Source organism: Andrena cerasifolii, chromosome 6 (genome assembly GCF_050908995.1).
Source record: "Andrena cerasifolii isolate SP2316 chromosome 6, iyAndCera1_principal, whole genome shotgun sequence".
Taxonomy (NCBI): domain Eukaryota; kingdom Metazoa; phylum Arthropoda; class Insecta; order Hymenoptera; family Andrenidae; genus Andrena; species Andrena cerasifolii.
In genome coordinates this window covers 8014031-8039943 of record NC_135123.1, presented here as the reverse complement: position 1 = coordinate 8039943, position 25913 = coordinate 8014031, and the positions used below count along the sequence as shown (strand labels likewise).

The 25913-nt window shown below is 40.2% G+C and overlaps 6 protein-coding genes across 21 annotated transcripts; 3 read left to right on the top strand and 3 right to left on the bottom strand.

Annotated features, from left to right (window-relative positions):
* The first annotated feature begins 126 nt into the window (after positions 1-126).
* On the top strand, positions 127-5544 carry Rala (Ras-like protein A). Of its 6 annotated transcripts, none has more exons than XM_076814780.1 (7): positions 134-382; positions 1264-1383; positions 1469-1677; positions 1766-1940; positions 2445-2561; positions 2705-2752; positions 3307-5544. In XM_076814780.1, the coding sequence occupies exons 2-5, from the start codon at positions 1279-1281 to the stop codon at positions 2559-2561; spliced, it is 606 nt and encodes a 201-aa protein (XP_076670895.1). In that variant the 5' UTR covers positions 134-382; positions 1264-1278; the 3' UTR covers positions 2705-2752; positions 3307-5544. The 6 variants fall into 6 exon arrangements, with proteins under 6 accessions (XP_076670896.1, XP_076670895.1, XP_076670893.1 ...); XM_076814778.1 differs by having other exon boundaries at positions 2702-2752; XM_076814779.1 differs by having other exon boundaries at positions 2643-2752.
* A 266-nt stretch (positions 5545-5810) lies between these two features.
* On the top strand, positions 5811-10649 carry Mio (GATOR complex protein mio). Of its 4 annotated transcripts, XM_076814756.1 has the most exons (16): positions 5814-5995; positions 6080-6263; positions 6355-6552; positions 6618-6917; positions 7612-7839; positions 7924-8085; positions 8163-8344; positions 8401-8534; positions 8619-8732; positions 8807-9170; positions 9231-9369; positions 9450-9588; positions 9652-9859; positions 9941-10152; positions 10236-10308; positions 10378-10649. In XM_076814756.1, the coding sequence occupies exons 2-16, from the start codon at positions 6143-6145 to the stop codon at positions 10381-10383; spliced, it is 2580 nt and encodes an 859-aa protein (XP_076670871.1). In that variant the 5' UTR covers positions 5814-5995; positions 6080-6142; the 3' UTR covers positions 10384-10649. The 4 variants fall into 4 exon arrangements, 3 of the variants coding, with proteins under 3 accessions (XP_076670869.1, XP_076670870.1, XP_076670871.1); XM_076814754.1 differs by having other exon boundaries at positions 5813-5995; positions 10236-10649; XM_076814755.1 differs by having other exon boundaries at positions 5813-6011; positions 6096-6263; positions 10236-10649.
* LOC143370119 (replication protein A 14 kDa subunit) lies at positions 10446-11141 on the bottom strand. Its single transcript, XM_076814782.1, has 3 exons — positions 11014-11141; positions 10717-10903; positions 10446-10648 (listed from the first exon to the last, which is right to left on the bottom strand). The coding sequence occupies exons 1-3, from the start codon at positions 11089-11091 to the stop codon at positions 10560-10562; spliced, it is 354 nt and encodes a 117-aa protein (XP_076670897.1). The 5' UTR covers positions 11092-11141; the 3' UTR covers positions 10446-10559.
* A 921-nt stretch (positions 11142-12062) lies between these two features.
* LOC143370286 (RISC-loading complex subunit tarbp2-like) lies at positions 12063-13734 on the bottom strand. 2 transcript variants are annotated; one of them, XM_076815212.1, is made up of 3 exons: positions 13449-13734; positions 12932-13379; positions 12063-12854 (listed from the first exon to the last, which is right to left on the bottom strand). In XM_076815212.1, exons 2-3 carry the CDS (start codon positions 13367-13369, stop codon positions 12171-12173), a joined length of 1122 nt encoding a protein of 373 aa, XP_076671327.1. In that variant the 5' UTR covers positions 13370-13379; positions 13449-13734; the 3' UTR covers positions 12063-12170. The 2 variants fall into 2 exon arrangements, with proteins under 2 accessions (XP_076671327.1, XP_076671326.1); XM_076815211.1 differs by having other exon boundaries at positions 12064-12854; positions 12932-13733.
* A 673-nt stretch (positions 13735-14407) lies between these two features.
* Positions 14408-22140, top strand: LOC143370281 (uncharacterized). Of its 5 annotated transcripts, none has more exons than XM_076815203.1 (9): positions 14408-14574; positions 15236-15560; positions 15627-15758; positions 16274-16439; positions 16563-16744; positions 16827-17207; positions 17621-17726; positions 18938-19056; positions 19148-22140. In XM_076815203.1, the coding sequence occupies exons 2-9, from the start codon at positions 15264-15266 to the stop codon at positions 21446-21448; spliced, it is 3684 nt and encodes a 1227-aa protein (XP_076671318.1). In that variant the 5' UTR covers positions 14408-14574; positions 15236-15263; the 3' UTR covers positions 21449-22140. The 5 variants fall into 5 exon arrangements, with proteins under 5 accessions (XP_076671318.1, XP_076671319.1, XP_076671316.1 ...); XM_076815204.1 differs by having other exon boundaries at positions 14409-14574; positions 15247-15560; positions 16566-16744; XM_076815201.1 differs by having other exon boundaries at positions 14409-14574; positions 15247-15560.
* On the bottom strand, positions 21494-25855 carry LOC143370284 (ADP-dependent glucokinase). 3 transcript variants are annotated; one of them, XR_013085587.1, is made up of 6 exons: positions 25476-25855; positions 25076-25363; positions 24858-24994; positions 24140-24588; positions 23028-24066; positions 21494-22979 (listed from the first exon to the last, which is right to left on the bottom strand). XR_013085587.1 is itself a non-coding variant. In XM_076815209.1 (5 exons), the coding sequence occupies exons 1-5, from the start codon at positions 25805-25807 to the stop codon at positions 23824-23826; spliced, it is 1449 nt and encodes a 482-aa protein (XP_076671324.1). In that variant the 5' UTR covers positions 25808-25855; the 3' UTR covers positions 21494-23823. The 3 variants fall into 3 exon arrangements, 1 of the variants encoding a protein (XP_076671324.1); XR_013085588.1 differs by having other exon boundaries at positions 21494-23717; positions 23749-24066; XM_076815209.1 differs by having other exon boundaries at positions 21494-24066.
* Positions 25856-25913: the final 58 nt, after the last annotated feature.

The window sequence follows — 25913 nt, the reverse complement described above, 5'->3', positions numbered from 1 at the left end:
TTACTTGTGGAATATCTTGTGTCATTATTAGTTTAAAAGAAGGTCTATTATCTTTACTGTGTATCCATTTGTTCGTTACTTCCCCTATGTTTGTTGGTACATTTGTGAATTTCTCGAAGAAAATTTATTTCAACCAAAGAAAATACGCTGCAGCTTTTCGAATATATACGTAACATGTGAAGCTCTTTTTGTTCATGCGTCGAATGGAAATGTCGATTATTTTCAGCGCCGGTAGTGCAGTGCGCGAAGAAGCCGATAGGGTGGCGCGGTACCTCTGTAGTTAATTATCGGTACTACCAGTCGCGGTAGAGCGAAGTAAAGCGCGACCACCGAGGTCGTAGAGAAAACATCGAACGTTTTTCGACACACGCGATCGTTCGAAAGGTATTTCCTCGATCCTTGTTTATCGTCGATCATTCAAGATAGAAACTGTGCTTAAATGGATATAGTTGAATACGATGGATAAAGGGAACCTGGAAATCGAAGCGGGCATTCCTTGAAATTGGGCGTGTGGCACCGCCTTTTTCATTATTCGTCATCCCTATATCTATACGTTTCGGTGTTTTTTGTTATACTTCTCTGCATAGACAAGTGTGACACAACGTAAACAACATTTCTAATTCTATCGGAAACGGTGCATAGTGCTACACCTCTCGTTTCACCATACCCGTCGTTTGCATCTCCATACTCGCGGCACATAAACACGAGACGAAAAAATTAAATGCATCACTCTGTGTACATCGAAACTATTTCCGGGTTCTCCTTGCAGTTGCTTTCCTTATCTTATCTTTAGATCGTCTTCGTCGAATTTTGTGACTGTGTGAATGAGTCTTTTATATTCCTCGCGCAAAGAAGGGCTGATACCTTTTTAACAGGAATTATGGTCAATTAATTTTCAATGTTTATATGGTTCGAAACGGTTCTTTATTTATAGAAAGATAGGGTTTTCTTGGTCGTTGTATGCGCGAAAGTCCGTGTTTGATAATTATTTTGAAAGCTAGAATTTTTCATCACAAGTTAATATAGTTGATTGACTTGCACAATGTAAACCAGAATATAGAGTACATAATGTAGTCCAGATAGTTGTACGCTCCTGACCCTGTTCCTTAGATTTCTCAAGCTGACAACAGTAGTTTCACATCCTGCCTTTCTCAAGTGTAACTTCCTTTAATAGCACCAATTTCTAAGAAAATGTACAATTTCATAAATGTAGGATAAACGTTGTGTAAACACTGCCATTTACAATTTTTGCAATTGGTTCTAGAAACTCGTAGCAACATGTCGAAGAAGCCAGGTACTACACCAGCGATGCATAAAGTGATAATGGTTGGGAGTGGAGGCGTTGGAAAGTCTGCTCTCACGTTACAATTTATGTACGACGAGGTACACAATATGTATAATAGAAAAAAGTCGCCGTAGATTAAGCCGCGTTAGAATGCGTGTATATTTTTCATTGTATTCTAATCAGTTTGTTGAAGATTACGAACCTACAAAAGCGGATTCCTACAGAAAAAAGGTTGTATTAGATGGGGAAGAAGTACAAATAGATATTTTAGATACCGCAGGCCAAGAAGATTACGCCGCCATTCGGGATAATTACTTCCGAAGCGGAGAAGGATTTCTTTGTGTCTTTTCGATAACAGAGGATGACAGTTTTCAGGCAACCCAAGAATTTAGGTGAGCGACGGCCAGTTAAGTAGAGAAATGTGCGTATGGTATGTATGTGTGTACAAGAAGGTGAATACATTTAATATCTTCTATACAGGGAGCAGATTCTTAGGGTAAAAAACGATGAGAACATTCCATTTCTATTGGTGGGAAATAAGAGTGATCTGCAAGAGAAGAGGAAAGTTAGTTTAGCCGAAGCTCAAGCCAGATCACAACAGTGGGGTGTACCATATGTAGAAACAAGTGCAAAGACGAAGGAGAATGTTGATAAGGTAATTACTAATCGACACCGAGGTGAGCCTTGTTTTTATATAAAGCAGCGTGGACAGTAACAACATAAAGATGTTCCCATAGGAGACAATCTCGTTTGGTACAGTAATTAAAGTCTTTAATAGCACTTCGCTGATAGTCATAAGATTTCTACATTTATAGCCGTGTGTAAAAATCTTGTAATGCACATGCATCTTTGATATTTCATTTGTTACACCATCTAAAATTTACCGTAACACGTTAGACCACTGAGCAGTTGCATGAGATACATGATTATTTAGCTTGATTCGCAATTTATTATAGACTCTTCTCTTTCCTTTTTTTCTTTTGTTTTTTTTGGCGATACACAACGTCTTATAGCTTGCGCACCAATAAATCCTTGTCGTAAAAAGATATTCTTGTAAGCTCACGATAAATACATATACACATTGCATATCTCCTTTAGCTCATAAAGCACACTCTTCAAGCCTCGAAGGTTTGAGATAGCATCGATTGCACATTTCCAGGTATTTTTCGACTTGATGCGTGAAATAAGGTCGCGCAAGATCGAGGACAAATCGGCAAGTAACGGTCGTGGGAAGGACCGTGCCAAGAAGAAGAAAAAGAAGTGCATTATTCTATAGGTTTGCTGTTCTTTTGCACTGTTTTTAATTTCTTATAACGGAGAGGCTGGATGATGATTAGATTTTTTTTATAAATTGCAGTATTCTTTTCACTTTTCTCTGAAATTTCAAATAAGTATAAGTACATGTACAATTATCAGCAGGTAACAGTCATGCCAGAAGTATCAACCTTCTGCAAGAGTGTCAGACAGGCATGTACAGAATAAGATTTTTTTTACATATATATATATATATTTCGCTTATCATGTTGACACTTGCTTATGCCTGAGATACTGCGTATGCATGTACAACTTCAGTTTAGCGTTCCACGTTACATGGGCGCAGAGTGATTCTCTATTTTCACTTCTGAGACATCCGTTTTAGAAGTGAAAAAGTCTGAGAACCATTCTGCGAATCGTAACGTAAAATAGTAAATATAGCTTGCCGTTACGCATGTTTATTTTGGCCATGCAAATAAGTATTATACATCACTGCAGTATTGTATCTTCGTTCATTTGATATGTGGTTTTTTCTCTTTACTATGCATTAGTTCTCTAAAGTTAATGGACAAAATTGAAGCCAAAGACAAAGACAGAAGTTGTAGTTTTATATCTAACTACCGATAGCTATATATATTGGGGAATATTTCTAACATTATACTTAGTTCAGTGATTACTTTACTTAGTAATGATTACTTTTGCGGTCTTTAATTACGATATGGGTAGAAGTATAAGTTGAAAATCGACGGTTGTTTATTGTATTACAGGTATTCTTTGACTTAATGCGTGCAATAGCTGCGCGTAAAGCACAGGAAAATCAAGGGGACGGGAACGAACGTAAGAAGAAACGAAATTGCTGCATTTTGCTTTAACAAACATAAAACGATACGTATAGCTTCTATAACGGAATGTTCGGCTCCTAATTGCGAAAATCTGAGTAAGAGAAACATGTATTTATATACATGTATACATATGTGTTACATATATGTCGGTTGTTATGATAGTGGTCCAAGTGGAAAATCGAGAAAAAGTGAATTTAGTGGTTATTTAGATGGATGCAATACAAAATAAGTAATAAACTCACTTCTTTCGATTTTTCACTTAAACCACTTTCGTAATTACCGACACATATATATATACATATATATACGTGAGAGTTTTCTGACACTTTACAGTGAAATGACACTGAACGGACAGAATATTTATGTTGAGAGCGCATACAGTTCGCAGATTGTTCAATAATTATTCTGTTGTTAAGAGTTGCGAAATTTTTACTCTCTTTCGTAAAACTACTAATTGATTTATTCATGTTGCACTGGTACATATTATCATAACTCATCTTCACTAAGGGATTCACACCATATATTTTTACCGTAATATATAAAGAGCAAAGCTCACGGCTTTTAATAGAGCACAAAAGTACCTTACGTATTAATGAAATTATTTTTTAATTTTTCCATTTATACTTGGAGTGCTGAAATATTATACACTTATCTGGCCCAGTATTTGATAAAAGTCAAGGTCCAATTTATTTAAAAATATATGCGTATACATTATGCACAACGTTCCACGATTATCGAAGACAGTTACTCAAAAGATTACAAATATTTATTATGAAAATCCTGTAATCGATTCTATAAATAAAACTAATATATCGTGAGTAATGTATTTTGTGCATTTATTTATAACCTTCGGTGATTTCAGCACTCTTGCATTCATTCAGCATACATTAACAGAACATGAACAATCCGAATTGTTTTTTTTTTTATTTTACGAGATAGTCAACTTAGTCAGCGCACTGTAAAGTAACGGAGACGTCTGATAATCGATCGACGATTCGCTTATTATTTGTGGTATTTTGTAAGTCTAGTTAATTACAAAGTGCATCTATGTATCAAAATGGCTTTATGTCCTGGACATGCAAACACAAGTAGCTTAGCTTTATTTACATTTATAATCGAAAGTCGCAGCAAAAGGATTGATCTTGATTTTTAAGACAAGGAAGAAAGAGTTTCGACTTTGCTGTTGTATCAGGAGCAAGTCTGCGAAGTTATTACATTTTACAACGACATAACATAGCGATGGTAACAAACATTCAGGCGCAAGCGAATCATTGTTACCTTAAACGTTTACGTCCAGGTCGGGTAATCACACTTTTATTGAATTTCTTTGAATATATTGCTTATAAATTATATATATAGTCTTTGTTGAACACAATTTTAATAGTTGATTGAATTTCGTTTGACGGTGTCTGAATTCTAGATTGAAAGTTTATTAAATATATACATATACGTGTTTCGAAGCGCGGTCCATTACACGAGGCTGAATGTTACGTTATTAAAACGAACCAAGAATACAGTTCTACGCAGAACGTTGCGTCTATGAATTCATAGACTTCAGTAGACTGAGCACATGGTTAATCAACTTCTGAAAGACTTGAACCTCTATGAGGTGCATTTATTTATGCAAGCATGTAATAAGAAAATTTTTATATTATAATTACAGTTTTACCACTATTCTACATGTATACATATGCGTGTATATACGCGTCGGCGTACTTACATGCATGTTTATACGCGTATGTATGTATTATTAGAGATTCAGATTTTACGGGGCGATTGATTATGGTTTGGAAATACATTTGGTAGTAATAGTTTTCATAGAGAATAAGTGATGTTTCTTGTGCACTTGAGTTTTCATATTTTTGTACTATTGAAATTAATTGTGCCTTTTAAGTGTTCATTGTTAACAAATTGAGATTAATAATATAATAGAATTCTTTAGAGGAGTCTTATCAGTGCGTATGGATTCAAACGTATTTCATCCTATAATCGCTTATATATCATTGTGAACATTGTACAATATTTGCAATTATGTATATTCGAATCACGGCTCTGTCGTAAATTAAATCATATTTAATGTAACTTTCATGCACTATCGTCTGTTATTCAACCACATGTCTATAGTTACTTTTTAATAAAACGTGTTTTATACAAATTAGAAAACGTGTTGTGCGTCACCTTTATATCGTATCGTCGGAAATATTAGAAACGTAGTTCGTAAAATTATAAATCAGCGAAACTGTATGAAGCGTTAATCGATCTCGTTAATGCAGCGTTACATCCTATTACTTCACCTACAGCATAAAATGCAATAAATTTAGGTAAGCTAGTGCTTGCAATAGCTGTTTTTATTTAATCCGAATTGATTTATTTCTATCGAAAGATTACAAGCCCGTAAGTTTTGAACATCCTGTAAACGGCGTATGACGTCGCTGGACAGAGTTATCAAGCGACCAATCATAGCCTAGCTTTACGGAAATATAATAGTACTTATTGTTACTTTTTAGTTTACTATAGCTGCATATTTACTATTAATCGTTTACAACGCAGTGGAGAAGGATGAATGTTTGAAAACTGGCAAACGTAAAAGGACGTGTTCGATGAATGAAATACTGTACGTAGGGTTATCCGTCAGTCTTTACAACGACGAATCGGTATCGATGAAGTCTTCTAACATTTTATCTTTTCCTTACTCCAGGTTCCGCTTACCAGAGTAATGTATTTTACCGTTATTGACAAACGTACGTAAAGTCAGGAGAAAATGGGTAGTATCAAACTTGACGTACAGTGGTCCCCTATCCATGGAAATAAATTCGTTACTTGGGGTACAGAGATTTGTCTGTACGAAGTTACTCAAGTAAAAGACAATATCAGGCAAATGTGTGAGTATAAATTTCCTACAGACACGTATTCGCCCGACGACGAAAGGTTCGTTAAATATTGAAAGTAAATTTGAACATTTTCCTCGCGTAGATACAAAGATCTCCGATTCCACAGTGGCCCACTTACTAGCCACGAATACAAATCATCATTACGTTAAGTGTATCGATATATATCCTCAGCCGGAGCCAGATATTCTCCTAGCTGTTGGGCAAGCGAACGGAAAGGTCGTTTTAACCACTTTCGGGCCAACTGTTTTTGATTCTCAAGGTCTTAGCGGGAAAGAGCTAGGTAAATCATTCTGACGCGTGGCCGTGAGATGTGCACTTACCAATTACATTTATAAACTGTTGCAGTTCCGAAACACGCTAGGCAATGCAACACAGTTGCTTGGAATCCTATAGACACAAATTTGATTGTGTCCGGTTTAGACAAACATAGTAAAGACCATTCTATCTTGTTATGGGATATAAATAAAGGTTTGCAAAGTTCCGAGAGGATGCATCACCATGCGGCGGTGCAAACAGATTCTTTAAGACCTATCGCAGAAGTTGGAGTCTCTGAAACTGTACATTCCATTGCTTGGTTCAAACACGAACAGAAATGTATGGTAATCGGTGCCAACAATAAGCAACTGAAGATCATCGACTTTAGAGGTACTACTAAACAAACTGTATGGCTCATTGCTTTTATATATTATTATATTATACATTAATCGGACTTGGTTGTATGCGGTGTGAGAGTGAGCGAAAAATCTCTGTTTTAGGAGGGTATTATATAAAAATTAGGTGAAAGTAGGGAGTAGAAAGAAGGTAGAAGGAGGGGGGGAGAGAGAGAAGATGAAAACAGGAGAGAGAAATGGAGAGAGATGACACAGAAAGGGTAGAAATGAAAGATATTTGATGGTGTCTGGGTTTGGAAAGAAGCACATCAGGGTATATAGTTTTGGAAGAAGCTAAGCGAGACAAAATAAGAATAAAAGCAGGGCAAGGAAATTCGAGGAGGGAGGCTTAAATGCGGTAGGCCGGAGAAGATGCGGTCTGTGCCAGAGAGGAGGATTGGTGAAGCATCTAATTGAAGATGGCACGGAAACAGAGAGACTAGGATACAGTACAGAAAGGGTATTAGAGGGGACAGTAAATGGGAACATACTAGAGTGGATGAGAGAGATAGGAAGGAAGTTTAAAAGATAGGAAAGATGAGTTAAATTGTAGTTTATAAGATAGAAGGAATGTCAGAGTGGATGAATTGGATGGAAAAATTGTAAAACCAAGTTCCTTTTCAACGCTGTTGAGGCTGAAAATAAATCTCTATATATATATTATATACATTAATCCACGTTTTTATTAGATTCTGCTAAGGTGATAAATACAGCAGCGACTAAAGCAGTTTATAACGTATCGGTTAATCCACACAATAATTACCATTTAGTGTCAAGCGTTGACAATCAAGTAACGATTTGGGACACAAGATGCTTCGAGAAGCCTGTTTTAACTCTGTCGCAAGCTAGACAAATTACCAAGGTACTGTGGTGTCCGACTAGACACAATCTCTTGGGAGCTTTACAAAAAGATTCGGGTAGAATATTGTTTTTATATGAATGCATGTAAGGAAATGAATTACTAGGAATTGTATTACATATTAGCATTATTTTTATTGAAGTGACATTACACTTGTACGACATTCAACACTGTGGCATCGGGGGCGGAGAGGATACCGAACCCGGAGCTCTGGAAAGAACGGTTGCACCACTTTGGCACAGTCCTGTAAGTTTCTCATGGCATCCAACACACGTGAACAGGTTGTTGGCAATATCGCAGCAAGGTTTGATCATATTACACCGCTACGTTTTAAGAACGATCGGAGAAAAACTATTTAACCGGTTTCCCCTGTTTTTAAAGGACTCACAGATTATACAGTTTGCGAGAGGATTACGGTAAACTGGTCCACGCGATCTCACCTCGCATGGAATCACGCGTCTAAGTCATTTAAATACATATGCAGCAACGATAATATTTACAACGCCTTGGATGACATTTCTATTTTAACCAAAACGCGCGCAACGTCGGAATATGGATTACTTGTAAGTTGAGAAAACTCGTGGTTCACGTAGGAAGGTTCTTACGCGTGTCTTTGTAGCCAGAGCTGGCCCAGAATGGCGAACTGGCTGTAAACGACACCTTGAAGAATTTGTGGCAGTGGCTGTATTTGAGTCGTTATTTGGTAGAAGACAACACTATACCTAGTCCAGATAATAAACACCCAGGTGTCAGGTAAATTAAGAATTTTGTTTCATTTAACACGAGCGTGGGGAATGCAAGGAAGTATACGAATTAATGATCATCAATATTACATAGAACAGTTTTGAAATTAGATAGCCAACAAGGATCTAATAATGGTTTCTTGAAATCGGAATTGATTCATCGCCCCTGGTCAGACATAGGATCGAATCACACAGCAAAGATGTACAGGTATAAAACGGAGACGATAAGCTTGGTATATCGAAGTTACTATGTCGGGTAAATTATCAGAGTTTCGGTTACAGATCTCCAGACAGAGATAAAGGACTGCTCTTATGTGGTTGGAGATTCGATAAGGATACAAATACTCTTTATGATAACTTATTGTTAGAAAGATTAGAAAGGGAAGGGGCTTATTCGAGAGCAGCAGCGATAGCAGTATTCAATTTATGTTTGCGACAGGCTATAGACATTTTAAATCGAGGAGCCAGTAAAATGCCAGTCTCCGCGAATTTAAATATCGTCGCTATGGCCCTGTCGGGGTTCTCTGAAGACAGAAGTAGCATGTGGAGAGAATCATGCTTAAAATGTATAACGCAACTTTCGGATCCTTATTTAAGAGCAACCTTTGCTTTTTTAACCGCGGACGATTCGTACGAAAATGTTCTGGTAAGTATACGTCGATGTGCCCATCGCTGGAAACGATATCTATTATACTTACTGTTCCAGAACGAAAACGGCATGGCAGTTGAGGACAGAGTAGCGTTCGCGCTCATGTTTCTGTCGGATAATAAATTAAATGAATATTTGAAAAAATTGACTCAGAAGCTGAGCAATGAGGGCGATCTATCTGGCTTTCTTTTAACAGGTTCGGCTTTCCTTTATTCAGTTATTTAGTAAACAATTTTTACTTACCGTAGTCCTTTTCTACATACCTCTATATTTTAGGTGCAAGCTTAGAAGGTATACAGTTACTAAATCGGTATTTAGAAATCACTGGTGATGTTCAGAGTTGCAGCCTTATAGCTATTAGAGCGTTCACATCGAAGTTACTCCAAGAAAATCAAGTCCAAGTATGGATTACTAGGTATTAACATTACAAACGAGGGCTAGCAGCGTAAAGCAGGTGGCGTGAAGAAGTTGAATATAGTTACAGGAACCTTTTAAATGCTTGGAAAATGTGGACTCAGAGAGCCCACTTCGATATCGCTATGCGATCTGCAACGAACGAAAAGCCTCCGCAGCAGATATACGTCTCGTGTAATTTTTGTGGCAAAAGCATATCCGCGTTTATGCAGGGTTTGAGTAGGGCAAGAGGCCCCTTTGGTAGATTAGGAAGTACACCCAATAAGTTGAAGGTAATAAGCTTCGGTATGGATGTTTCACATAATTCAAATCCTATCTACAGTGTTCTGTTTTTGTTTCTTTTTCTTTTGTAGATGTCCTCGTGCCCAAATTGTCGAAAACCGTTACCACGATGTGCAATTTGTTTGATGCACATGGGTACCGTTAGTGGATTACAGATGACAACATCGGGTGTTAGTAGGAACGAAGAATGTGACAATAAATTAACAGAATTCAACAATTGGTTCACGTGGTGTCAAACGTGCAGACACGGTGGTCATGCTGATCATATTACACACTGGTTCAGGTAAGGTCTTTCAGAATTATACGCATTGTTTCTTTTCAGCTTGTAGCTTTCTCGAGGTGACTAATATTATTCACGTTAAACAGGCAGCATTCCGAATGTCCAGTAACATCGTGTACTTGCAGATGCTTCTCTTTAGACGCATCGTGTAAAATAGGAGTGGGTATCCCATAAATAGAAACCGTGCTTCCTAAGAATTTTGAGAAATACTTACACTACCTATTACAGTTTTAGGATATTTTGTACATTTCTTGGAGCCACCTTAATATAAGAAGCAAAGGATAACTACCTATATCTCTATGTAATAGATATTATTTAATTTTATTATAAAGCATGGATTTACAAAATGATGATACGCGTAATAGTAATTGTACTCTTGCAAAAGGTGTACAGTAGGCTTCCATAGCAGCTTATGATCCTGTGTCATCTGCGGACACTCTCCATTTTTGCGGTCCCAATACGTTTAATATAACCATCAATTCGTTATATTGCTCGGCATCTGTAATATTTTCCATGTTCTTACGGACCTTGCAGGATATACGAGAACTAAGCGGGTGTTATACTTGCCAAACTTTTCTGTCATGCTGGCTGGGAATAGTACATAGTTATCGCAAGCCATGGTGGATTTTGAATGCAGTGTACCGTGCACTTCTATATAACCTTCTGCATTGCCATCGATGGGATTGGGCAGAGTTACATTAACTTGTACGCCATCGGTTGTTTTCAGTTCTATATTTTTACCGTTCGAACTTTTCTAATACGTGACGGAAGAAGAAAGTCTATTAGAATTGCACAGATTTGTAAACAGATAAAATTTATATTGAATATCTTCTATGGCGTAACATAATTACGTGCGAATCATACATTTTCGACAGTCCCAAGTAAAATAACTTGTTGCCCGACGTTCTGTGCCAAACGGCGACCATCGATACGTTGTTTCATTTTGATGTATACAGAACAATTCACCGCCTTTTAACGTTTGCAACCAGCGTGCGGCGGAAATGACTTGATGGTCAAACTATTCCGCGGAGGGGGAATAACCAATTAACGCCAAGGTAGGAAACGAAACGGCGCCAGCGCTAAGCCAAGTGAGGCCGCAGCCAACCAGCGTCGATAACCGATTCCCCGGCGACGCTGGTTGGCCTGTGTTGCCTAGCTTGGCTTGACTTGACGGTGGCGCCGTTTCGTTTCCCACCTTGGCGTTGATTGGTTATTCCCCCTCCGCGGAATAGTTTGACCACAAGTCATTTCCGCCGCACGCTGTTTGCAACTCAAAGTAACTTATAGCGAATTTGGTACCTCCCACTGACTCTGCACTGGTGCCAAAAAATTACTTGGATTAGTTGATTCTTATAGAGCTACCTTGTTTCTATCAGAAACAACCAATCCAAGTAATTTTCTGGCACCAGTGCAGAGACAGTGCGAGGTACCGAATTCGCTATTAGCATATTAAGTGACCAACTGAAGAAAATTGAGAATCTGTAGATAATGCATAGGGAATGTAGGATTGTAAAATTTTAGGTTATCAAGCTTCTTAAAATTTGTTGCAAAGTATTTTACTACTACATGCTGACTTTCTTTTTTATTCTTGAAATAACATAATTTTAGCTGTTACTTTAAAAAACCATGGGCGGACCACATAATTTTACTCGCATCTAGCCAGCGCATTTCCACTAGCCGATCGGCGCCTAGGAAGTGTACAAGTGTTTCGTCTCTACCACAATTAACCAATCAGAATCGTCCGACGCAACTTCGACCCATCACTGGTGGTAGGTAGTTGGAAAGATATTTCTGATCCCAGTGTACAAAATAATTTCTTCGGACAATTAGTTGAATTTATGAACTTACATTCGAAGGAACATTTAAACATTATGAAATATATTTATATTTAAAAATTATATAAAGCTTACATTTTATAATTAATTAACAAATTTATATATATATAATTTGAAGGCAGGTATATCTGCAGTATGGTAACCGTAATATTATAATGTATAAATTTTCGCGATTCACGTTGCATATTATTTTAATAATACAGCGATGAATGCAAAGAGTTTACATAAAGCATGCCTTTCTGCTCGTTCTGTAGTTTCACCTATACCAATTTTAAGTATTGTAGGGTACGTACACAATCTAAGCCCTATTATGAATTGATTTCCAATATTTGCTTTAAAAGCAATTGTTTGCATAGTCGTGTCCATCGCACTACAAATAATATTTTTTACATCGCTTATGTTCTGTGTAAAATACGTTTTTGTTTTGAATATATTTATCAAAGAATCTCTTTCTATTTTTGGAATTCTATAGCATAAACTGCTCAATACTGCATGATAGTTCTCGATTTTTATTGCGTGTGTGATTACGGGGCTTTTATGTTTTAGTTGTGTGTAAGTTGTCAACACTTTAACAGTTTGAGAATCGTCTACTTTAGGTTCACTTATCTGAAGATTCATAAATTCTGCGTTCAACTTTTTAACACAGCTCTCTAATGTTTCATTCTTGACACCAAAGTCTGTGTCCTTTGTTAACTGCTGCAATACTTTCTTAGCCACTTCGTGTTTGGCATTCTTTTTTGTAGTCGCAGATACTTGTTCATGCACAGAAGCAACTCTGCAGCTCATAATAAATACAGGAAGATGAGATGGTCCTGTTCTATTAACAATATCATATTGGGGTTCAGGTATATGTCTCGATGCACAATATTCCTATAAAATAATCTTATAAACAAAAATGTACATTCAAATAGCATTGTAATGCGAATAATGCTTGAACATATACTTACATGGAGAAGCCCTACATAGTTCACAAATGCATTTCCTAAGCTTGCTGCCGAAACAGGTGAACAAGGTAAAGATATCGAGGAATTATTAAAAGACTTGCCCGAATCAAGTACAGAGGTAAACATAGTCGTTGTAGAAGTAGCTGAATTAGTAGGCCTTACAGTAGTTGTAGCTGCTTCATGACACGAGATCAAGGAAACTTGATTTTGCGATATTTCTGATGAAGCTACTAACAATGCTAGCATTTTCTGTGCAGCATTATGTTTGGCTTTCATTTTACTAGATCCTACTCCTTTAGCATCATAGGACTTCCACTTAACACCAATAGTAAATTTATTCTGATGAGTGCCTTGGATGCAAGAAATTTCTGTATAAACGGGTAACGAACTACAACGTTTCATTGCAACTTCTTGTAATACCATTACCGGTGTTTTACTCATTTTGCTTGATCTGCGCGAAAAGCAACCGTACAGTCATAATATTATTTGTGATAAGTAACTTTACATTTCACGATTTTACCATATGAGATACACCGAGAATCACGGAGAACTGGAAATCCTAATCCTGAACGATAACCCAAGCTAGACTGGTAACCGAGGATGATTCTTTCACGCCTTAATATTGGAACAAATCTACAAGTTTACCTATGCGTAATATCAGGGATGCGATACAACTCGAAACTGCTCGAAACGTTAATTAATTAATTTTAATAATTGAATCATCGGCTCGAACTCGAAAGGACTTTTCTAGAAAACGGAAAAATGAAAGCTTCGTAAAAAGATGGCATGCTAGAGTTTGCAACGTACTTTTCAGTTCGCATATGCATTTCTGGTCAGGACCAATTACGTACGACCACGTAACAAGTCGTAGGGCATGTATTGTAAACAGTAGGCGCACGATGAACCAGAAAGAATAAGAAAGAACTACTGTGCGTGGCTTGGAATCGAAGGGGAGAACGGGGAAGAAGAAGAGGAAGAAATGTGGGTCCGATTGGTTATAACTGGTTATATCCCGAAAGTCCCCATAGTATTGTCCGTTATTGGTCGACGCGAAAACATCGACGAATCAGATCACACAAGCGTGACGAAGAGTACCCCGCATTCCCCTGTGCCTTCGCGCACATCATCCCCCTACATTTCAACCACGCACAGTATTATTTATGCAAATCTAACAATAACATGCAATGACACTTTATGGTAACAAGCACCTAATGCGTGGTAAATCAAAGGGATGTCCAGGGATTCCCAGGGTTATCGAAAAAGACTGAGCATCTATCCACTTACTTCTACTTATAAAACTATCCGCAGGTGACACGGCAAACAACGACAGGCTAGTGATCCTCTAGGGAGTAATCGGAACAACGTGTATCGTCGCTGATTGGTTGCCGCGATTTTTTATAGTTGCTTGTCGTTAGTTGTGGCATTAGAAACGTGGTAGCGCGTCGAGTTGATCCGTCTTCCATCTTGTTGCTTCTATGCGCTTCGTTCGCAGTCGCAGTTCGGCTTCTTCCATTCGTTTTTGGGTCCGTGTTACGTCGTGCGGAATTAATGGTATTGAAGTGGCTTGAAATATATTATTCTCGTTGTTTCGCTTCAGTACTTACCGAGAACGGGGTACGAAAGTCGCAAGACGGTCGTTAACGAAGGTAAATACATCTAATCAGCTTCAACTCGCCGAATAACAACATCCATGTTTTATCGGCACAATAGCAATGGCTGCAATGCGACATTTAAAATCGTGCCTTCCGTTCCCGAAAATGTATCGCGGTTAAAACATAGGATATTGTAGGGCGGCGATCAATATCGAACTTAACGCGACGCACAGTTCTACCAATTTCATCGATACGATACGCGTTATCGCGTCCTAAATGCATAGGGTGTTCCTAAAATTTTCGGTCAAACTATAACAGCGTAATATACTAATCGTATTTAACAATAGCGTCGCGCAATCACAGCTCCGCAACAGTTTGCTTTCGGCGTTATGGCCCTTCGAAGGAAATAACTTACTAACGCTATGCACGAATTGTTATAGTGCATTCTCCTAATATCATTTGGCAGAAAGCAACACTGTCATGCCTTATTGTTGTTTACACCCAAGTAGTGTTAAATAATACTTATGCCACCGATGATTTATTGGAGCGATGCGATTTTTCTGCGCATCCAAAGTTTTTAGTCTTCGTAACTTGAGAAGGAAGCATTTATAGCAGAAAAGCTTGACAATGTTTGCTCAAATGCTAAGAGTAGCCTGCAGATTTTTTTCCCCTTATTTGTCCGTGATTAATAATATACCTGTTATAACACGAATAGATTTTTTGCAGTTTGAGTGGGCAGGAGGATGGAACAAGAATCCAGGCGCAAAGGACCACGAAGTCCGAGCGCCGATTCAGAAGATTCCTCTCACAGAAGGAGGTCTAGGAAATACGATCGATCTCCATCTCCGAGGCGGAGCAGATACCGTCGATCTCGCTCTAGGGACAGAAGATCTCGTTCGAGTTCCAGGGATAGGAGGAGAAAGGAGTCCAGTCGCTCTCAACAAGAATGGAAGCAGCAGGCTACATCCCAGTCTCAAGCTTCTACTCCTAATCCAAACAGTTCCGGTGGTTATGTTGCAGCGGTACACAATCAGTACCAGGTATGGTCGAATCAACGTTATCACTAATATTATTATTAACACTAAATTGTTAATGTCGTTGCATAGGCGCCACCACCCCCAAACACCAGCCAACCACCACCACCTCTATCGGCGTATAACCAGGGATATAATAACTACAACTACAGCTACGGGCAAAGCTATGACTACAGTTACCAGCAGCCGACTAGTTATCGCAGCGTAAGTTTTCTGAAAAGAATATGAAAGAAAAATGATTAATTAATAGAGAGAGGTGTACTTTTATATGCGGATGTTAAGCTTATGTCTGCGGTAATTGTGGTTGCATCGCGATCGGGGCAATGCAATTAAGTTCCACCGCTCGCAAGAACCTTTCTGTGTTATCACCTGTTCGTTGGCTTAATAGCGTTATAAATTTGTGAGAATAATTAGGAAATTATCACGCAAGCTATCAAAGTGTTCTTGATAGTATTTGGTAGTATTATTCATTTCCGAGGACGAACGTTATTGTCCTTTTGTATCGCAAAATGTTGCGACTCTCCGCGTAAGTATAACACTCGCGTTGTTTATTTTATTGGCATTGACATTGGAAACCAGTATAATTGACCAGATGATTCATCTTCAAGAATCTTCCGTGTATTATCCAAAGTTCTGATTTGCGTATGGACGAAGAAAGGTAAGGTTCGATAAGAATACTGCCCAAGTATGTGAGATGAACTGCATATTTATTTTGTTAGGACTATCCACCACCAAATTGGCAAGGGAGCCAAGTGTCGTATAACAGTCAACAACCACCGCCACCCCCCACATTAACGTCTCAGCAAGAGTCGTCAAGGCCAATGGACAGTGGTTCCTCTGGACTAGTGCCGACCTTGGCGAGACCGGAGGACGCCAAGAAAGAAGGTGCGCATTTTAATTTCTCTCAGCTTTATTTCGTATCGAATTACTGCCGATCTGTCCATTCTACGATATCTATAAAATTATATATCGTATAGTTTTTAAAATCCCCTGAAATTACATGCCCAGCAGCAATCGCAGCTGAAGTGAAACAGCAAAAAGCGACTCTGGCTAAACAGCGCGAGGAGTACGTTAAAAAATCGGCCACGCTGCAACGGGAGCTGGAGATCCTGCGTCAACAGTGTGATGAAATTGGTAAAGAGGGCGGGCGGGAGAACAATCGCATCATAAAGGAGAACCAGAAGTTGCAGGTAAATGTGCTATCGCTTGAAACGTGGGTCGACAGATTCTTCCAACTTGATTGTTCGTTGTTTAATCCTTTCCCGTTTGCAGATCGAGATACAGAACAAAATGAAGTCGATACACAACGTTATCGACATGCTTACCGGAATAATCGGGGATAAAGCTACCGTTGACGATCTTAAGAGCAAGTTTAAACTAGAGATTAATAAACGTTCGAGGAGTCCCAAAGAAGACTTTCCGAAAGGGAAATCGGAGTCGCCCGACAGAACGTCGGCGTCCGATTCCGACAAGGAATCGAAAACCGAAAGGGAAACGAAAGAGCGAAGGTCTCCCGAGGACTCTAAGCCTATGTACAATTTCGTGCATTACGATCCGGAAATGCATTGGTGTAAAGTCTGCGATATATTTCCTAAAACGGCAAAGGAATATTTGAATCATCTGCATAGCAATGAGCACAAAGAAGCTTGTTTAGTAAGTCCGCCTATCGTTGTAAATAACGTAGAGTATTAGTAAAAACTCCTCCAACCTTGGTATATATACATCGTAGGTGCTTCCGAATAATTTAATTTAGAAATTCCCGATTGTGAGGATTGTTTTCATAAATAATATTTGTAATCATTAGAACAGGGAGCAGAAAAAAAAATGTAACTGATTATTGATTTACGTTGTGAGAGAAAGAAAACGGATTCGGTTAATTTCTAATTTGAACTATATTTATGTAAGGATGATATGTATTACAGTAACTGATCGACGTGCAGGTACTTGGTACACGTAGTCTGATTGGTGTGCCATAACAATATCACTCTTAACAACGTACCACCGAGTATTTTCGCACAGTTTTGTGAGGAGCATCGCGAATTAACGCTTTTCATTCCCTGCAACAGGAACGCAAGATAGTTGATATGCCATGGCATGAGCGGAATGGAGAGGGAACGGAAAAGGAAGTGCCCTATTATCCCGGACTGCCAACGAAAAGAACACCTATTAAAGGTATGGTTTATTTCAGTGGATAATTACTAATAGAATACAATTCCGTAGCTTGTGCACAGACACTGTGTTGGTGTCCGGTATGTATTGAAGAGACCTACGGCTATGGTTTGCTCAAAAATTTGTCTGCGTTAACATACGTAATTGTCGGCTCCCAGAGTTGAACTGCCGGCAAAAGAGATGCATTCTTTTTTTTCTGAAAAAAATCCCCCTCCTCTCCCTCCCACCCCAAATTATTGAAATCAGACGTCTGGCTCTTCTCTATGCGGAAATCGTTTTACGGGTGTTCCACGTGATTCGCGGAGAATTATTAGTTTCTATTTCCGAGGGGTATCTATGCATGTCACGTTGTTAGCAGCAAATTTTGTAGCAACGATGTAAAAAAACACCATAGAGATGCACTGGATTTTAAAATGGACGAGGAGCACACTTTCGGGCGCATTTCAGATGTTTCAGCCTCCTCCTATACTCGAACTGTTTAAACATTATTCTTCGTAAGTGTATCGTTCGTCGAATTGTTGTACATAGGTCGATTCACACGGTGAAGAATGAACGAGAGAAGAATTACTAAAATGTGAAAAGAAAAGCATATCAACATACAGATCAATGTTATCATAATGATGGTGCGTGTACAAAATACGAATAACGTATCTGGTTATACGGAATGTGTAAACTGTGATAATCGCTCGTGTTACTTTATTCGGCGTATCTGTTACATCTATACATACAATACACTTATGATACAAAATGTTTATAAATCGAAATATATTGATGTGAAACGTACCGCAAGCGCCGAACTTCATCTCCCTTGTCGAGCTGGGCGCCGCAGGGAATTTGTAACAGTTAGCATTCCACGGTGCCGTCAACGAGTGGCAATTGCGGTATGTGAGTGGAGAAAGTTTATACGTTGCTCTATGTAAAGTTTATCAGTTTTATTGTACACCTACGACTTATATGTGCATATATCTGTATAAATAAAGTATGACGTACCCTCCCCCACCCTTTTCTTCTTCTAGAGATCAACGCGGGACCCACTGAAGAATTATTTATAATGTATTCGACCATTTGTTGAGCATCTTTTAATATATTATTTTTGTTTTTTCAGTGACATGAATGTGTCGTGGCAGAATATAAGGTCATTCTTTATGAACTTAAATTGTCTACCATTTTTTCAAAGCTTAAGCAATGCTAAGTGTCGAATTATTTGGTTATAGGTCTGCAGTTCTTCAGCGCTGCGACGGCATGGTACTGCAAGCTTTGCGATTCCTGGATCGGCGATCTTCATTGCGCGAGTTTGCACCTGAAGTCTAAGCAGCATTCCGAAAATTATTCCGTAAGTGTCCGCAGAGTTCTTACGTTCGAATATTTCGCCGAACGCGCGTTAAAACGCAAACTAAACGTTCAACATTTTTTTTTTCTGGCAGCGTTTTGTAGAACAGAATCCGCATTGGGAAACCGATTGGATGGCGGATCGCGAGAAAGCGTTCTCCGAGGAGAAGCACAAGCAGATACAGATGGAGTTGCAGAAGCACAAAGATGACGATCCACCACCGAAGTCGAAGAAATCGAAGAAAAGCAAAAAGAGCAAGAAGAAGTCGAAGAAACGAAGGAACAGGAGCAGTGGGAGCGATAGTTCCAGCGACTCGGAGAACTCTGATACGGATTCCGATCAGGACATGTCCAAGAGTATTCGCGTTGCCATGAGGAACAAGATGAAGGCGTCGACTCAGGCGATCCTCAACGAGGAGATAGACTATCATCGAATAAAGCTGAAGGGCCACTGGTCCAAGATATCCCAGCATTTGAATCAGCCGCCGACTCCGGAACCGCAGCCGACGGAGACCGATGACAGGCAGTTGTTGAACTCGATCAGGGACAAGTTGAAAGCGAAGCAAGAGGAGGAGATGAAGTCTGTTGGTAATCGAAGGCTGAGTCAAGAGAAACCTGTCGAGGAGGAGGAGGAAGAAGAGGAGGAAGAGGAACCAGAGCAGCCTTCTTTCTCTAACAAATCCAAGTCTGAGAGCTTGGAAGCTTGGGGACCAAAGGAACCGCCGAAACCTTTCTGGATAAAAAAGGAAGAGGAGAAGCCGCAACCTATAGTCAGCAAGCCGATCGAACTACCGAAACCAGAAGAGATGCCTAAGCCTCACATGGGATTCTGGACGAAGCAACAGGTGAACATGACCGTGAAGCCGCCCGAGATGAAAACCGTGGAGAAGGAGGACGACAGGGATCGGGAGAGCGACAGATACAAAGACGATCGCGACAGGAAATACGAAAGACGAGAGGAAAAGTACGAACGCTACAATAGCAGATACGACAGAAGACGCGGACGGGACAGGGATAGGGATAGGGATCGGGACAGGGATAGGGATCGTGACAGGGACAGGGACAGGGATCGTGATAGGGACAGGGAAAGGGAGTACTACGAGGATCGTAGGAAACGAGACAGCAACGATTCTCCGCGACGGGAGAGAGGCTGGCGCGACAGTCCAAAGAGGAATTACGAGAAGTACAGCAAAGATAGGAGGGACGATAATTCGTCCAACGATGAGTCGAAATTCGAAAAGAAGACGAACGAGTCCGCGTCCAAATCGAAGAAGGGTGGCGTACAGACTAAGAAATCAGCGCCTCAGGTATCCAAGGGGAAGTTGCCCTTTATCGGTAGATTGCCATTGTTTAAGAAGAAAACCGAGGAACCGAAAATGCCTGAAAAAGACATTACGCCGCTCCCTTATCAGCAAAGTAAATTCGAGGATACGCCGAAAGTACCCAATGAAATTATCAATCCGCCGGGCGTTGTGCATATCACGAAGCTTGCTACTCCGCTAAATCTCGGCAACAGTAACAATAACAATAGCAGTAACAACAATAACGGTGCCAGCAATAACGCTAGCACCTCACCGAGTCCGATTAGTAAGAATCAACCAATGAAGATACTGGTAGCTCCACCACCACCAGTGTTGAATGAAACCAAGCCAACGCAGCAGGTAGTTGACATGGAGATTGAGGATCAGATCGAGGAGACGGTGATAGAGGAGCCGATGATGGAGCAGCAAAAGGAAACGCAGAGTATATCCAAGTTACCTTTGCCGCCTCATCCCCCGCCTCCTTTGAACAGACCACCGCCATCGTTCTCGGCTCAGCCGACACAGGCGCAACAGCAGCCAGCAACGGTGCAGAGCAGACCACAATTCCCTACGAACAGACCACCCCCGTCATTCATGTCTAACCCGCCACCATTCGTTCAGAGCCAACCACGGTTCCCTGCTCACCAACCAGTGCGTCCAGCAGTGCAGAGCCATCCTCCGTTCATGGCCAATCCGCCACCGCAGATGCCCGCTGTTCCACCTTTCGTCCAGAACCACCAGAACCCTCCACCGCCTCCGCTTCCAGTCGTGGAAGGCGGGTCGCAGGAACTCGCCGAGATACCGGAACCCACCGAGAAACGGACCGACCCAAGCATTCCCTTACCCGATGATTTGCAAGAGGCTCTGAACATCATCTTCCCCAAAGAGGAAACAGAGACCAAGCAGCAGAGTCAGCAAGAGACTAATATCATGTACTCCTCTATGTATAGTATGCTGGGCTGCGTTGGTTATGGTCCAGAGTACATGGATCAGCCGCCGCCAGAGATAACACAGGCGGAGAGCGAGGTAGACACTCAGCCCGGACCAGACGACTTGAAGATGTTAGGTATCGACGAAGGAGACACTATCCTGTAAAACTTTCTACGGACACGTACATGCATAGACTCGAATTTTTCTTTCTTAATAAGGTTTCATGATGCGAAACCTTGTGAGTCATTTCATCGGTTGTTCACGTTTTCCTTTGATGGGGCCGTTATTTGCAGGCATTATCCGTTATGATTCGACGAATCTATCTTTTTAAGTGTACACCTCATATGATACACGTTTTGTAATGGAATTGTGTAATTATGTAAACTAGTATTTTAAATGGGAAATAGTAAATGTTATGCTCTTCTGTCTGCTAATTAGACGAGGTACACAGTGAATAGGGACGGGAATGTCGTACGAAATGTTTACTATTTTTTATTGAACATACTGTTTTCATTCGACTTTAATTGATGGGAATATTGAGATGTTGATAAGAATGTGCAAGAATTAGAATATCACAGCGTCACGCTATTATTTTTATCATATGTGTACACATCTCTTGCATAGATTGAAACTTAATTCCCATCCAAGTTCGGAGTTTCAGTGAATATGCATTGTGCATGAGGGTATTACATAGTTTAAGCGCTGTAATTTAGACTCGTAAGAAACGGCTTTCTCAATTTTCAAGATACGATCACATTGGATCCCAATGTGGGTATAAACGCCGTGCTTTGAAAAGTTTCCAAGTGTAAATTTTATTCGTCAATAGTATTCCATTAATAAAATGACGAAACGTGAAATGTGATTTTATGTTCCGAAGGAAGGGTAAAACGCAACAGAATAACAAACAATTTCGTGCATCGTTCAACTATACTTTATTCCTTTCTTCTCTTCGAATTGATTCGTAGAATTTTTAAAACGCTATATCACATTGCTTCGACCATGGAAGCGTACAATCTTCGCGCAATCAAACTTTCATGAAATTCTTTTTAATACACTAACTACCGCGTGGCATCGTCTGTAGCATAAATTGTGTCCAAGGCATAAATAATATGCCTAACATTTTCGTTAAGTATTGTCATAACATTTTCTGTTCACTTAGTAATTTAACAATTATTGAGAAATGCAAATTCTACTTTTCTACGCTATGCTCTCTTGGCGGTATAATTGCAAGACCTTTACGAACAAAAGTTTACAGCTCGAGTAATCTGCGTTCCATAATTTCCCGAACGGTCCTTCGAAGACCCCTTCGATTTCCCTCCCCGGTATACTACCTTTACTCGAGCGCTGTATCGATAACTCCCTCCAAATTATATTTCAGCCAATGTGCTCAGTGATATGAAAGTGTCATTTACGCACGTGTGAAACTGCTTGAGCCCCTTTTGCGCTCTAGGCGAATGTGCAAAGTTGCGCCCTTTATTTAAAGTACATTTATTTGAGATTTTGATGATCCTACTCTGAATTTTTATTCGTAGCTTTAAACATTTATAGTACAACTTGTAATATTTCACTGAAAACTTTATTTTTTAAAAAATACCAACAATGAAAAGACCATTTTGCGCCCCTAGGCAGCTGCCTAATTTTGCCTATAAGGACGAGCCGGGCCTGTTGTCTACAATCCGACAAAGATGGAGTCCTGCTGCACTTTGGTACCTTTCTGAAGATAATTTGAAAAGAAGCTGCAGACAGAGTGTATCTACAACTCAAAAAAGTGCTTCACGTCATCGACGTTCACGTGTTTTCGTAGTGTCTTAATTTCAACTTTCGTCGCAGATGACCAACAATTATACCATTGAAGCGATACCTCTCTCGCAAGTTCCCCCTTAACTACCGATTCCTGTATCTGGATCCAACAGCCAGAGTGTATTAAGTCCACTTTTTTTAAAAAGTCACATTTTACGTGTTACTTTTTTTTTTTTAAATAAAGCGGACTTAATACATTCTGGCTCGGGGGTTCAGATGTATACCTGTTCGTCCTACCTCCTAGCATCCCCGCGTCTAAGGCAGGGTCTGCTAGGTAAGCCTTGCCTACGAGTCCACTAGCAGGCCCAGGACGAAACGCACCTCTTTCCTTTCCTCCTTTTCTATCCAATCTTCGCCTCTACATATCACTACCACCTTTACCTCCTTCACCATATAAAGACAGAGAACGATAACGCCCATAGTGGCGCGTAGCGAAGTGACACTTTGTGTATTCGCTTTAATAACTTTCACTTTTATCAAATATCATTTATGTCCCTTATTTCCAATTAATTTGCTTGCGTATAAATGCATATGTCCAATGCCGAGTCTTATCACGTGTAAAAGAGTAAAATAATTGAAACATTGGAATGATATCTAGTGGAATGAAACGTGATCTAAACTTTTCAAGTTTACGGTCGTGGGAATCTGCACGTTTACTTTGCGAGTGTCGAAACGTAAAAAAATAGTACGAAAGAAGAATAACTGTGCGGTTCGGCCGCTCTTGCTGAGAAATCTGAAGTTTAAATTTGCAATACGAGACCGGCGCTTGAAATATTATCCCCGCCGCCAGCGGTTTGAGCCGCCTGGGTGCAAACTAATACTGGCGCGACGCATACTTGAATAGAGATATCTTCGAGCCCTACTTTCAACATTTCGTCCCAGCACGAAACTGGTTTGTCAATGTCTAGCGCTATTCGTGTACCATCGATGATAGAAGTAGAAAAGCTATCGTCTAAAATCAGAGCCGCCTTTTTAACGTCCACCTGCAAGAGTTTGTGAATTTCAATACACGTTCAGGCTGACTCGCTGTCCAGTATTCCTTCAACATATACTCACGTGACTCGTCGCACACACGTGTCTATGCGCAGTCAGCGAGGCTTTGGCCGCTGCAGCCATAGTGTTCTTCCACACGGAATCTTTTACGGTAAATATAGCTTGGTACGCTAATGTGTGTACATGAATTCTTGTGAGCTCCCGAGAACTGGTCAGAGATTTGCTCCTCGTGCGTATGAGCTTGAATAACGTTCGCATCTGATCTAGGACGGTCGCGATGCGCGGCGTCGAATTAGCTACCAAAGAGATGTTCCCATAATACATGGCGTTATGCAAATTGGCTATTTCTTGCTCGTTCATGCCTAAGCTGTCCGCGTACGGTATAATTGACTCGCACAGCTCGAACAAGAATTTATCCTCCGCGAACGAAGCCATCTCGAAGTGAACTTTGGTGGACGGAGATCGACTCATCATTTGTTTCTTCACTTTCAGCAACAGCTTATGCCGTTCGCCTGCAAAGGAGGAAACAAGTATCAGGAAATGAGTCATAAAAACAGGGCCGTTGCTGAGTTCCGGCCGCCTAGGTGTAAAAACAATATTGCCGCCCCTATTAAAATTTAATATTTTTCAATTACGAATTTGGTATGCAGTGTTTACTTTTATATCTATATATACATAATTTTGAACAGTTGGCTGCCCAGGTGCAGGGGCACGTTCTGCACCCCCGCCAGGAACGGGCCTGCATAAAAATTATGTAGTTAATAGGGTAACCCACAATTACCTTGGGGAAATGGATAATTGTCCATCATTTGTAGGCCACTGATGACAAGTAAATTAGGCTCGTGCTTCGCCAGAAGCTTATCGAATGCTTCAAGAGAATTAATCATCGGGTTATTCGCATCATTGTGAACTATGTACCTGCAAAATTATATTAGCGAATAACTCGATGTTCAACAATTTGGTGCAATGGTCTTAAAACTTTCCCCTCGAATCTCACACCTATTTGCCCTAGCACTGGAGTACGGGCCCCAAACATCGCCGTGCTTGTACTCCATAACTAAGTGAATATCGTCGCGCTTGACTTCGCCGCCTACAATATTGACAACTTGTGGTATCATTTGGTGCAACGAGGTAGTCAGCTTTGCAGCGAGCGTCACGTCGCACCCCTCCTTCGCGAATCGTAGCGCCATAACAGCTGCATTGCCACCGATAGTGGAATAAGACGAAGGCAACGAACGAGCCTTGGCGACGAGATCGTCGAACAATGTCTGATTCGCCATGTACCTCCTGAAAGAATTAATTAGGCATTTTACTTGAAGCTGCGGAAAAAAAGCTCGGCTTTCATCGAGCAGATGTTAACTTATGCTAAAGCGCAGCGGAGCAAAGGTCGAATTCATACTCGGCGGCAGCTCCATGACGGAAGTAATAGGCAAAGCTCTTCAAGAGTTCTAATTGCGTGTTAATTTCATCGAAATGCTGCGGTTGCCCAATCTCTTCGCTGTACGTGAGCAATTGGTCGGCATTCACGTAGACGTCAGTGCACACACCATAACCTATCGCAACTTTCGGCCTCGAAGTAATCACATGTTTGTTCTCAAGCTTCTCTAATCCGTGAATTAATGTCTGCAAGCGTTTTTGAAGCACGTTCTCGGAGTTTCTATAATAGATTGCAGATAAAACCACCAACAGGGTCAGTGCCGAACCGAATTTCCATCCCTTATTGTACCCCATGGTGAACACATACGATAGGCAACCAGCCAAGCGCTGCAGTCATTGCCCCTTTCAAATCTAATCGATGCCATATATCGGTCCTTATCTTTTCTATTTAACACGCAAA